The sequence below is a fragment of the Channa argus genome, chromosome 9 (genome assembly GCF_033026475.1).
Source record: "Channa argus isolate prfri chromosome 9, Channa argus male v1.0, whole genome shotgun sequence".
NCBI lineage: Eukaryota > Metazoa > Chordata > Actinopteri > Anabantiformes > Channidae > Channa > Channa argus.
In genome coordinates this window covers 15,028,619-15,043,037 of record NC_090205.1, presented here as the reverse complement: position 1 = coordinate 15,043,037, position 14,419 = coordinate 15,028,619, and the positions used below count along the sequence as shown (strand labels likewise).

Below are 14,419 nucleotides of genomic sequence, written 5' to 3'. Positions count from 1 at the left end.
CTCTGGTGTTATCTGCCCTCACATTCCATTTGAGACGTGGTTATCTGATATGTGAAGTTTATGCAGTGTCTTATAAATACTCACATTAACATAGTAGATGTGGTGTCTTTATTTGCACTGTACATTACGGCTCTGTAGTCACTGTACTGTACTGATTTGTTTTATGAGTTTCCACGAACATTTTACCACCATGGGGATGTGAGCTTTCAGACTGGGATTAAAACACAAGTGAAAATTATAGATCACGCTTTTTGAGACATAATTTTCTTTACTGTGGAATTTAAGTTTTACTCTTTAAAAGAGTCAGAACGAATGTTACATCTCAAAATAATCATCTCCAAAGAGGAAACCAATTTTAATAGCTGTTTAACCTTGAACATTCAGTATATTTACCATCTGAGTTCACAAGAACTCTGCAAATCACCATTAACTCATACATTTCAAAATGCTTAACAACATCTGAACTCGTCTGCTGTGTGAGCACATACAGGTTGCATGTGTCTCTGTTTGCCATTTCTAGCTGGCTAGATCATCTCCTAGCAACTGTGGGTCTGAAAAGCCATATTTACACAGTCAGTGGGCTTTCTCCCAGGGGTAACATGGCACGCCACAACCAAGCCAGTGGTCCCTATAGCAACCCTTCAAACAACACTGAATGAGCAGGAATACCAAACGGAAACAGAAGCAGGTAAAAATATCTGTTGAGAATAGTTAGTGGAACCTTTGAGGAAGTTTCTCTAACTCAATCCAGCCAAGTATTACTAACACAAAACTGACTACCTGGATTTATACAGTACATTGTTGTGCATCTAAATGGATCCATTGTCAAGTATGGACTTTTCAGTGCATCACAGTTTGTTTGTTCACTTTCTTGCAGTGGGTTCAAATATTGATCACCCACTTGTGTTGTCATCTAAACCTAAACATTTACTGTACCTTAAGAAATGTTTAATTTAATAATAACTCATAGCATAGTGAGATGAAATGTTGGGGAACTGGGTGCTTCAGTGAAATAACAAAGACATACTGGCAAAGCATTGTAGTCCATATTGACTTTTTCATACATTGTTATGAGTTGGTCGGCTTCTGCTGTGACTTGATGGTATGCAGCGTCACAGGAATGTGAGTTTTGTGTTGTACATGCCCCAGCGTGAGCTCAGGCCCTGCACCTTCACTACTTACCTTGGCAAGATGGGGTGAGCTAACATGATAGGAAGTAAATAGGATGTTACACCTTTTAACGCCTTCAAAATGTGAGCATTCATTTTTGAGCATTCGATTAGTGTTGGAAAAATATTTGTAGTTGTTTTATTATAAATTGAAGCATTAGGGATTTAGTTAAGATAATTGGGCAAAAAAAAATCAAAACACAACTATATACAGTTGCACAAAAGAGTACACCAGCAGAGAAATAAATTAATAAATACAAAAATAAATAGGTGAACTTTTAAGATGGGAAAAACTTGGTCAGGTTTAGGTTAAATCTCATTCTGCCTTGATAGTCCTATCTTTTAAAAAGTGAATGCTGCCACCTTGTGGCAAGTAAAGGAACATGATTTCAAACATTGAGGAATATAGGAAGGGTCTGAACTCTCATGTTGCACAGAAGTGGTTCAAGGATCCCGACTTAGCTTGTTTTCCAGCTAACCCTCTGTTCAGTCAGAAGCTGTAAGATACCAATTTGCTTTGTCTTTCCTGACTCCACCCTAATCTGAGATGGTATCTTCCAGTTTCTGACTGACTGTAAACACCTAATGCAGTAAATCAGCAGTGGGTGGTTGGAAAACATTCAGAGCAGGGGTCCTCAAGGACTGGGATTGAGAACCATGTTGAGAGGGCATCTGCATACCCAAAAGTTGGAGGAGATGTGGTCAATAAAGCAAAGATGGTCATTAATGATGACCCCTAGATTTCTTGCAGACTTCCTGGGGACAATCACTGTAGTTACTGGATTGACACTGATGCTGTGTTGTATGGAAGTTCTGGCTGAGAAGGCCAGATGTCTTGTCTTGGATAGTCCAAGTTGAAGATGCCTCTCTCTCTCCCAAGAATATATGCCAGAGAGACAACTGTGATGAGACAATCATCTGGTTGAAAGGACAGGAAGAGCTATGTGTCAGTGGCATTACAATTATAGTAAAAGCTGTTTAAGAAACTTGCTCTTGCCAAGACACTATGTAGGTTTGTCCAGGTAGGTCAGAGAGTGCAGATAGGAGGTTCTGGTGTTTCACAGTGTCAAAGGCTATTGATAGATCAAGTAGGATTAATACAAAAGACTGAGCCTTAGCTTTTGCAGCCCTCCGGGATTAGATGACCATCAGTTCTTGTATCTGTAGAGTGTCCACTCTTGAAGCTGTACTAGTTTATATCAAGGAGGACATTTAGAGAAAGAAAATTTGGGATTTGATTGAAGACTGTCTGTTCAAGAGTCTTGGCAAGAAATGGAAAAAGAGAGACAGGTCCCTTAATTTTCCACAGGGAAGGGCTCAATAGTAGGCTTCGGAAACAGTGGGACAATCCAAGCCTCTTCAAAGGTGTGGGGAAACGTGCCTGTTGTGAGAGATGTATTCATGATTTGTGGAATGGCCTGGGATTAGTGTGGGTGCAACTGGTTGTAGGAGGTGGAAGAAATGGAATCCAGAGAACAGGTGGCAGGATGGTTTCTGGGGAGGATTGTGGATGTTTCATTCTCAGTCAAAGTGGAAAGCGAAAGGAGTGATGTGCTGTTTGATAAAGTTGGCAGGATGTGTCCAGTTGTGAGCTGGTGGGTTCCAAATTGTTAGTGAAAAGCTGGCAAAGTCAGGTGAATGGTGGAGGCAGAGGGAGGGAGAGAAGTGATTTGAAAGCATGAGACCAGCTTCCTGGTTTCCACAACATTTTCCTGGAAGTATTTAGTTTTTGCCTTGGTGATGTTCTGATAAAACAATGCAAGCAGTCTTTGATATTCAGCCAGAGCAGAAAGGGTCTTGGACTTGTGCCATTTCCTCTCAGTAGTTCTGAGCACGGTGTGTTCTTTACAAATCACATCAGAGAACCAGGAATTAAGAGGTAAGGGAATTGCAGGCCTGGAATACAGGGGGCAGAGACAATCCAGACAGGTTGAAAGTGTGGTACAGAAGCCTTCAGTGGCTGTGTCTTTGTCACGGTTGGACTGGACCTATGGTGAAAGTAGGGCTGCACTGGATTGAGAGACCAGAGGTTGGGGCGGAAAATAACAAGTAAGGGTGGAGTATAAGAAGGTCTAGGGAGAAAGGCAGTAGGAGGAATGAAGGTGAAGGAGCGAACAGATAAATGCAGTCAAATGACTTTGAGATTTTGTCCGAGATTTTGGTGCAGTTTTGGGTGTTAATCCATGGTTGCTGGCTTTGTTGGTTGGGTGGGTGAGGACCAGTTTCAGATCAATTATGGTAAGCAGTATATGTTTTTTAAAATTCTTTTTAATTGTAATTATTTTATGCTTAAAAAAAAGCATATATTCATTGAAACTCAGAAAAATGTCAAAGACAATTGCATGTACAAAGTACTTTTCTCCACAATGACATAAGCCCATACAATATTGTGGAACTGCACAAGTAAGACTCTATACTTCTGTGTCTGTAAACGTTTGTTGCCATGGTAACTGAGAAAAACCAATGACCCTTTCATAACATGTCCTCCACTTACAAAACATAATTTCCTCAGGGCCATTATGGAAATGTTCCTACTTTGATAGAAGACAAGCTGTCAGGTCTCATACAAAGTGCTGCAGGAGGCGTTGACAAGCAATTATTTGTTCGGTTTGCTATTTGCTCCTGCATGTTACTCTATGTCCCTGTATATTCCCGGTATACTCCTGGTGAGCGGAAACTCTTTTTGGTAATGTGAATGCAGACTTGCAACAGTGTCCAAATGTCCTGCAACAGCCACGCCACTCATTGTACTGTATGTCACCTTTCTCGAGGTTCATGTACCCATACCCTTCACCTGACCACTGCATGCATTATAAGACCTGTTCCTGTTGATGCTGGACAGGTGAGCAGCAGCAGCGACTGTGGGTGAATGAAGGCAGATAAAGGGCTGTGTCTGGTCCAGCCGTCTCCACCTCCACCCCAGCAGCAGCAGCCGCAGCATCGCACGATGGTAGCAGCGCACACTTCTTCACATTCGTCGGAATCTGCCGAGTGGATTATTTGTCTGGATAAGAGGTAATCCATTTCAGTCATGTCATGTCAGTGTCGTTGCTAGTGGGCCGCTGTAGGAGCGAACAATGTTGACGGGATATGCAACAGCGTTGTGCTGTACTTTAGTAGCTGAATTAAAACATTGATGTGGACTCTATGGCTTTACTTTCCCAACGACATTTAAATTTTTTGCTTCGGAGCGCCACGTTTAAGAATGACCTGTTCACATCAGGACCAGGTACAATCAGGTCACTGCAGCATTTGACAGACCATACTGTTTGCTAAAGGTTTTAAACCACGTTATTTTGCACAACTGGAGCTCTTTAACTCAAATTCTCTATTAATAAACGTCCAAAGATTACAAACCTGGCACAGTCTAGGCTACACACTCAGTATGGAAAAACAAACTGGATTACAATCAAAAAAGGAGCTTTACTAATGCTGTGGCTTGGATAATGTACATGTTCTGGGGCCCCAGAATATTTGTAACATTAAGGGCACTTTATATTGCAGACATGTTGCTTTCCTCAATTAAATGTATGATTCTGTGTCTCCATGTGGCAAAAAAGCCAACACCAATCCTGTGTCATGTGTGTCATGTGTGGATGGCTCAGACCATAGAGGTGGATCAAGCCTTGGCGTGTACTTTAGATGAGACTCTAGACTTGGACTAAATTATGTTACAAACCACTGTGAACCACTTGAAATGATAAATACCTCTGTACGGACACCTGTCCGTGTTTGGTGACATTTGGGCTTTAGGAACTATAAAAATGTAATGAGGCACTGGATAGTGAGCAGAACAATTTTTTTCAGACATTTATGAATCATTTGTTTGAGTCAATACTGACAGATGTAGTGTTGCACAACTGTAATGTGGATGTCCATCATCCACAGTAAAGTACTGCAATGTGCGAACAATATATTAAATAGCTAATTCTTAAGTGGGGATTTTTGAATGTACTACATACACCACTCAGCCATGGTTCTAATGTTTTGGGCACCTGATTTAAAATGAATGAGGTGGCCAAAACTTCTTATAATGCACTCCAGTATATGACCTCAATAATAAACACATTATTATCACAAAATTATCATGTTTATGATAGTTTGAAATTAAAAACTGAGAAATAATAACTTTGTAAAAGTAGAACTCTTGGAAGAGGTACTGGATTGGATTGCATTAAATTGCACAGGTGGTCATAATGTGATGCCTGATTGGTGTAGTATATACTGTAGGATTTATACTTCAAATTCAAATAATTGCTTAAACGTGGTGTAAGGTGAATCCAGTATGTCAAACTGAGGGACCCTGGACACAGTTCATGTGTAAATACACTTATACACACAGGATAAAGAGAAAGAACGAGGGGCACAAAGAAAGGTCCAAAGTACAAGTGCTATAAAGAGCAAAGTGACTCAGTACACCTAATGTGTTTACACAGTAACATCCCTCAGTTAATTGTGGAAACAACTGGTGTGGCTCAAATCAAGAGGTTTATGTATGATTCACATTTTCCTTTCCATTTGTGCATTTCACATCATTCTGTTGCTAATTTTACTATGAAATGGGTGATGAGCATGTGTGTTTCTATTTTTACTGTATGGTGCAACACCATTTGAAAACTTAAATGTACCTCACTGGAGTTCTTTGCTTTTTATGGTATGCAAAAGATTAGTGAACACAAGGAGTCTGGGTGTCATTTGCCAATGATGAGCTTGGTAAAGGCAGAAAAGTACAAATCTTCTAATACTCATTCTGAAACTGAATTGCAAATAGACTTATTGGAACCTACAGTATATCAGGAGATTCTGAACGTTTTTTTGGACTTCATATTTAAACTCCTGTCTTTTTGTCCTCCTCTGTGTGATACATAGATAGATCAGGGGCTCTCACACATTACACATTGCAGCAGGTATTTTTATACAGTATAAAAACAGTATAATGTAAGTTAAAAGTGTGGCTGGGAATACAGGATAAAAAGTCATTCACTTGTAAGCTGCGGCTCATTGAAAACAATTTTATTAAACTATGACAGGGCAGATAACACAGTACAATTAATTGTTTATGAGACTACGTAGATTAAGGATTGTTAGCAGCTGTGAAGAAATTGCTCAGTTCCACTTTTGAGTTATTGATATGGATTGACTATTTTGACTTTTCTAAAGAAAGGACTGTGGATTGAAACGTGATGCATCCACCAGCATGTTACATCAGAGGTTCTGGACTGATCTGAACAAAACACAGCAATTACAAGTGTGAACACAGACACATTGGTGATGATGTGAAAAAAATTAAAGCAAACAAATTTTACTGCAATGCAGTGTGAATAGTAAATTATTAAATGTCTACAATTTTTTGATGATGAAAAATGGGAACAAAAGTTTTCTGTACATTTCAACCATTTAGAATTTCCTACTCTGATCACTTGACTAATTCAACTAGACTAGTGGACTAGTTGTAAATATGTGTTTTAACAGTTTTTAGCAGTAGCGCCACATTCATCACAGTTGTTGTAATCACAATCTTTAGACTTGTTCACAGTGTTCACTTCAACATTGTAGTTATAACTGGAAAACTGAGATTTTTCAGGAAGCTCCAATATAGTAACTGACTTGTAACTCAAATTTATGCTCTTCAGGTTTTTGAAACTTAACTTAAATGGATATGGTGCTGTATTGTTAAATAAACAATGTTTTAGGTCTCACACATGCAACTCTACATTCTTATAAACATTATGAAATTCAGCACAAATTTGCTAGCTTTCAAACTCATAAAGATGCATGAGATTGACGTTATTAATTCTGACATTTTGTTCAAGGTCCTGCTTTTTTGCAAGTGTATGGCGAAGTAATAACATACAGAGCCTAACGTGAAACTAAACCACAGTGTTGTGAGAGAATTAACTGGTGTTATGACACATTGCTCATGCAGAGCTTCAGATGGATCCAGAACTCAGGCCAAGACACAGTTATGCTGCTCTGCCTTACACACCTTCTGCAGCCTATTTAGTTGCCTTATGTCTATATCTATGTTTATTTGGTAGCAACCTGCACATTGATCTTTTTTTCTTATTTCCCCAGACCAGCAGAGCGCTCTGGGGAAGATGTCGACATAATCCTGGCACGTCTGAAAAATGTAAAGGCCTTCGAGAGATTCCACCCTGGTTTGCTGCAGCAAATTTGTTTGTGTGGATTCTATGAGTGCTTAGACAAAGGAATCACCCGTAGGTCCAAACACAAGCACTGAAACTGTCACATATCAGTATACTAAATAGTCCAAGAAAACCCAAAACAATGCGTCTTTTAATCAGTTGATCAGTTACTTAAAATGTGGATATTCTTTTGAAGCTGTCTTATGTTTTTACAGTGTATCGACAGGGAGACATTGGCACCAGCTGGTATGCCGTCCTCTCCGGGTCACTGGATGTTAAAGTGTCAGAGACATCAAGTTATCACGTACGGTTGATATCATTTCACAAACATCATGCGATACTGTAGTTTTAATTGAAAGATGAACAAAACTGAGGTCTAGCCCATTAGCTTATCACATATCAGATGTGCTCACATCTATCTTTTGATAAATCCTAATTTGTTTTATTAATTCTGTAAATGTGTGCTGCAACTGTGTAGCTGCAACTTCTCCTTCAGTCCTTGTGTAAAGATTTCAATTATTTTATCAGGAAAGCCTCACTTAAAATTGATCACACACACAAACCATGAAAGCTTGTATGTAGGTTGTAAAAAGCCTTTTGCTTGTTAGACTGGGGAATTTTACGGAATATTTTTTTATACTGTAGCTTCATGCATCTCAGTTTGTCAGGGTTCTGATTGGAGTAAGCCCTTGTAGTTTGAAGTGTATCCATCTTTCTACCACAAGTGTTCCGATGATAACCATAGAGAGAGGTCTGATCAGTGTACTGCTCCTCACCAAACAAAGCACTACTTTTTAGATGTTACATTAGCATAGCACATCATTCTTGCCAAGCTGTATAATGCAATAATGATTGATGTCTGTTTCTGTTATAGGATGCTGTTACTATATGCACACTGGGGGCTGGCACAGCTTTTGGGGAATCAATCCTGGATAACACCCCTCGACATGCAACCATTGTTACTCGAGAATTTAGTGAGCTCCTACGCATTGAACAGAGGGAGTTCAGGTCTCTGTGGGAGGTGAGTACCTCTATCTGCTCCATCTGTCAGACTCGAGAAATTGTCATGACACATCTAAGAGATAAAGTCAAAGTAGGCGCTTACACCAGGAGATCAGGACAATTTCTTTATTTTGTGTAAAAAAGTAATTGATTTTCTGATTCAAAGCAGGTCCTTAACTGCTGAGTGGTTTGGTTTGTCTTTGAATTTAATGATCTACTGAGGATAGTTTTAAGCCAGAGAGCAGCCACCTGTCCAAAGCCTGTTCTTGCTGAAATTGAAATGTTGAATGTGAAAACTGTGACAAATTGAGCTGAGCACAAGCCAAAGCGTTGGTGGTGTGCAGTCGAAGCATCTTATGTATTGATGGAAGTTGGACTGAATTTATAGCTGGCCCCCGTGCAGGTATATTGTCAGTTGTTCACTTATTATACTGTAACATTCTGATCCCGGGTTTGTTTCCAAAAGAAATTGCACGTATTGGTGCTTGGGTTAGGTTTACAACTGTTGACCACTAGATGGAAGTACAGTGCTGATGAGAAACAGACTATTTTTGGGTGGGTGTGTTTACAGATGTGTTTACTACACACATTATTTCAGTAGTCTCCCATCATAAGTGTAACACAGACCCACTATCAATGTAACACAACATGATAATGTATAGGTACATCTTTCTGTATCTGAGTGAAATTCAAATTTTGCATATGGTACTTGATTGGAATTGATTCTTTTAAGACATGAAAGAGGAACAATATTGTTTCTATATAAACCCAAGTAGGCTGGTCCATCTCAGAATTGCTCATGTCTCCATCTCCTGCTCCTGTTGGCAGTGTAGAAGCTGCTCTCCACTCTCAGCTCCCCCTCTGTACTGGGTTGGTTTCCTGAGAGAGACAGCCCATTTCCTCTGGGACCGAAGGACATAAACTGGTTAACTGGTTATGGGCTGTGTATCTGTATCAGCGCACTGGGAAGAAACAGTGCGACTGGATACACAACCCTGGCTAGATGTGTGCTGAGGATCACGTGGACATACAATTGGGAAACACCTCTTCAGTAAGGTTTGTTTCTGATGAGATTTTACAATTCTGATTCTGGCCCCTAGATTGTTGTACATTTCTTTAGCTGTGGTTGTTTTGAAATAAAATGTGACTGTGTTAAGATCGCACCTACCATTAAATATTTAACAGATGCTATGGGAATGCTTTGTTTGAAAACATCTAACATGATGGCACTTTAATTTCCCTCTTTGTATCAGAAATTTGCAGTGGAGATAGGTTAATGTATATAGGTTTAACCAGCTTGCTTGGTTGAATTGCTGGTCATCTTTTTACAACTCACTTGCTTAAGGAGCTACATACAACTCTGCTGAGAAGTAATCTCAAATGTTATCACCCAAAAAATAATGTTATATTAATATCTATGTCCGTGAATGTTTACTTTTCAAAATGTTTGCATTAGTTTTATCAATCATGCAGTTCAGCTTGATTTACAGGTTCTGCAAATGTGATATTTACTGTTTCCCCTCATTAGTGTTTCCTAATGTACTTCAGCCAAAAACCATGAGAACCATTTACAGCATTATCATCTATATATAGATTGACGATTGTTGGAAGTGCTGAGTCTGCTTTGTGTCACAATTTGGCCAAGCTATGATTGATGGGCTTACATATAAAGTCCACAAATTGTCTTTGTTGACAGAGAATCATTTTTTTGTTTTTACAGCAGATTTACCAATTGTCCTCCCAGGGAGTAGTGTTCATTGTCACTGTTTTACTTTAATGCAAAAGATTTGTTGATTTTATAGGGAATCGGACGTCACACTCCACACTCCTTTATTATAGCTGAATTTATTAAAACTGAATATTGTGATGCATCAAACTGTTAATCTGCATGACTGCAGTACTCGTGTTTCTCAGAGCCCTGAAAACCAGAGATAATGAAATAAGGAGAGACAGCAAAGGAGCAATGTTAAGGGAAGGCTGCCACCTAATGTACCCTGCTGTACCTTCTCTTCCTCCCACACAGAAGGGTCTTCCTGCCTGTGGCTAAGCCCTCGTTCAGAACTGTGCCAGAGTGAGCACAGCACTGACCTAATGAGCCATTGGATCAACGACTTTTGGCTTGTCCCTTTAGGGGTCACCACAGCAAAACGTATTCCACACTTTGATTTTTAATTTTTTACGCCAGATGCTCTTCCTGCAGCAACCCTCCCATTTTATCCGGAATCGGGACTGGCACCAAGGCGGCCCTTAGTGGCTGGGCGGCGCCATACCTGGTGGAAATTGAACCTTTTTACCTTTTGAATTTTTATCCAACAGATTCGGACTAGACTTGCAGATTTATGTAATCAACAGCATCAAATTCAATACTGTTTAAAAGGCATAAGTACTTTCACTGTGTACTAATACCACTAATAAATTTTAGCATTTGCTAGTCATTTTTTGTCAGGCTTTTTTCACAGTTTATTTTAATATGTATTCAATGTTATACAATACATTTTCTCGCTTGGAATGAGCAGCCAAATTCTCGTTTGTTTAACAAAGCAGACATCAGCTGACCTCAGCACGCACAAAGGCACACTGACTGTAGCTTTGATGACCTGCTTTTCACTTTGTTTCCTGGTTCCGATGGCCACTACGTTTGAAACAACACAATTGTATTTTGTGTTTTTAGACGGCTCTATTAGACCCACGTCAACCTGCATCTGGCATGCAGAGAAAGCTTTGTTTTGTGTCTACGTTGTATTAGATGTGACAAATTGCACATTGTAAAGGGAATTTTACAGGCAGGGGTAGTACTCACGATCTGAGTAACACCACACTATGGATGAAATATGCATGTGTGTTTATATTTGTGTCATTTTTGTTGGGTGCTGAGCTAAGAGTGTGGGAGGGGGATTAGTGTGTCACTATTATCATTCCATAGGCAGCCTGGTAGGCAGCCAGTGGAGAAAGCTGATGAACAGGAAGTGGCAGGGACACAGCATGCCCTTTGCTGTCTGAGGACTGGGTGGAGGGAGACTGAAAAAAATGAGGCAATGTGAATTCTCTTGCTGTTAAAATCCATGTAACATGCCCCTTCCACGTGTACAGCAGGAAATGTGCGCAGAAAGAGCAGGAAGATTTTATCCAAAACATTTTACTCTCTTATCTTACTTCACAGAGTTGTTACATCATCAAAAGCTCAGAATCTAAACTCAAAAATTAGCTGTGTGGCTCTGTGACCATGTCCACTGCTGGTTAGTCCAGCACTTTGCCGAAGACTGAAAAATTTGCAATCTAAGTAAGTAAGTGCCATGAAACTTTATACTAACATTCATGGTCCCTAGAGGCAAAATCCTACTGACTTTGGTCACCAGTACATTGATATTTATGGTTTAGAATAAACATTTTCCACAGCTGGGATTAAAATGCCTATTTGGTGCTGGCATTCATGATTGTGTGAACTTTGACTTATTGCTTGACTTTTATCTACTGCCACTGTTGGAGCAAAGAACCTTTATTCTTTCATGGTTTAAATTTTATTTAAAATCTCACAATGCTGCCTGAAACTTAGCAAAAAACTTTAGACTTGTTTGTTTTTAATACAGACCTTTAATGACATTTAAAAACTAGTTTTACTGTATTTGTTTCAGGCTTTAGTTAGAAACAAATTAAAAACAAATTCACTGTAACTGTGCACAGTTCAAACATTGATTTCAAATAAATAAAATCTGATTTGTGACATGAGGAGAAAGTAACGAAGATGTAATATGCTCTTTCAAGTGCCTTGAGTGGCCACTGCCCTTATAAAGATTTTCAAAATATCATTCAGTCTACTCGTAAATTGGTGTCTGTACAGTACATACTCCTATTTCACCAATCTCAGGCTAACCAATGACAAATTAAAAACAAGTTGCTCTTTTGCGTCACATAATTTTTATGTATTTGTGTAAAAGTGATAGTGAGTCAGTGAGTCTTCTATGAAGCAGGTTCACAAAATTAATTAATATTGCAGAAAAAACCTTGATTGCTATTGAACTTAAACTGTGCAAAAAAAATCAATTAAAAAAATCAATTAGCATTTTATGACATTTTATCACAAATAAGCTTTTAAGAAATGAGCTGATAAAGATGCTTGTGTGAATGCAATTAATGTGACTGTTGTTGTGACATATTTTTGCTTTAAGTTCTGATGCTGGGGACGAACTGTATACAGTACACTTTAAGAATCCTTAATAATGTGGTTATTTTGTTAGAGTTGGAGAATTCTTATACGGAGTTTGAGTTGATAAGTAACAAGGTCAAAGATAAGATGCCATCTGTTCTCTGTCCTTGAAAGGAAAGAGCTCGGTGAGAGGAACAGGATACAGGATGGTACTGTCTGTATATTTATGGGTTAGCTAGGTGGAGAAAGGAAAAGGGTCTAAATTCCCAAGTTAAACTAAATTCTGTAGGTATGTCCAGAGAAGAAAATGAGCATCAGAAGTTTTTGTGCATTGTTTTTTACATATAGGATTATATAATTCTGTGTGACTGACCAGGGGCCATGCTAAAAACAACTGACTGCTCTAATGTGTGTTTAAATTTGCTTGGCTTGTATCTGCCTATGTGTGAGCATGTGTGTATGAGAAAGAGGGAGAGATTGAGCATGCTCTCTTGTGTGCTCACTGACTGGAGTTGAGTAATCACCTAGCAACTGCTGCTCAGAAGAAGTCAGCAGCTGACTGGCTCTCTGGATGACACAGTCTGCTTGCACTGCTCTCAGAGGGATGTGCAGACTGTGGTGGCCAGGACCATGTTGAATGAATGTTTTTGTACTGTTTGCTAACACCTGGATTAAGATTTGTGGAAGACCTTCCAGTGATTAACAACAATACAGAGTTCTATGGGACACCGGTAGTGTCTGAAGGTAATATTCCTTAAACTTTATCTAAAGTTTTACTCAAACTTTTTAAGTGCACAATGCATTTGATTAACAAGAGATATGGTATAAGAATCGGAGCAGGTAAATCTTTCAGAAATGTTCATGTTAATATTGCAGTATTACCTGGAAATTCAGAATTTGTATTCATAGTATCTAAAAGTATATTTGAGCACAACTAAAAATGTCAAAATATCTTTCTGTTTAGGGGTATGTCAAACAGTGTGGCAGTAAAGTGAAACTCTTGGGAGGGTCTTCCCCCAGTTGTTACTCCCAGTGGCCTGAAGGGTACCTGTACAAGTTCCTAGTGCTGTGAGAACAGTTTTCACTACGTAGATTATGTAATCTGGGGTGAACTATTCAAGAAACGAGAGTGCATTTGCTTACACTCATGCAATAACTCACTCAAGTGTAAAACACTGAGGAGGATTTTAATATCTTTACTGATATGTTGTTATTATTGTTAAGTCCAACATTATCTGCAAACTTTTATAGATTTACACTTGAGTTATAGAAGCACTTCTCTATTTAGATAGAGATGTGGACTTTATATGTGGACTGTATATTCTATGTTGACATCTATCCATCTATTATCTGTAACTGCTTATCCTGTGGTTGCGGGGGGATTGGAGCCTATTTCAGCTGTCATTAGGTGAGGGATGGGATACACCCACGACAGGTCACCAGTCCATCTCAGGGCCAACACAGAGAGGCAAACACAAACAGACAATCATTCGCACTTGCATTCATACTTAGTGGCATTTTAGACTCACTTCTTCACGTAATATGCATTTCTTTGGACTGTTGGAGGAAACCCATGCAAGCAGACGACATGCTCCAACTCCACACAGAAACGTCGGGGGGAGCAAACCCATAACCTACTAGCTGTGAGGCAGCAGCACTAACCACCCAGTATTCATATAGTTTTAATAAATATGGTGTATGGACAAAATGGCAAATTATTGTGTATTTGGAACAACAAATCATTACTGGTTAAGGAGAGGTTTTAGGGATATGTGAGCTCTCTTCTGGTGCTGTGAAGAGTGAAGTCAGTTTATGAGCATGGTTTACCGGAGGAATACAGACTTGCACATCTGTTACTGCTGATTTTTTTTTTTTTTTTGTGCAAGAGCTGTTATGTAATTTCATGCACAATAACTATGTGATGAACCCTCAGATGGTTCAGAAATGTATACTAAACC

The 14,419-nt window shown here is 39.2% G+C and overlaps 1 protein-coding gene across 9 annotated transcripts in view; it reads left to right on the top strand.

The window, feature by feature from the left end:
* Positions 1-3,134: 3,134 nt before the first annotated feature.
* rapgef4a (Rap guanine nucleotide exchange factor 4a) overlaps positions 3,135-14,419 on the top strand; it is a 31,267-nt gene continuing 19,982 nt past the window's right edge. For 2 of the 9 annotated variants that reach the window (XM_067516947.1, XM_067516946.1), the window contains exons 1-4: positions 3,972-4,184; positions 7,245-7,387; positions 7,531-7,619; positions 8,190-8,336. In XM_067516947.1, coding sequence (XP_067373048.1) covers positions 4,039-4,184; positions 7,245-7,387; positions 7,531-7,619; positions 8,190-8,336 — 525 coding nt within the window. In that variant the 5' untranslated portion in view covers positions 3,972-4,038. Of the gene's footprint in view, positions 3,408-3,925; positions 4,185-7,244; positions 7,388-7,530; positions 7,620-8,189; positions 8,337-9,221; positions 9,374-14,419 lie in introns of those variants that run through there. The other 7 variants (XM_067516944.1, XR_010915236.1, XR_010915235.1 and 4 more) reach the window with 7 other exon arrangements.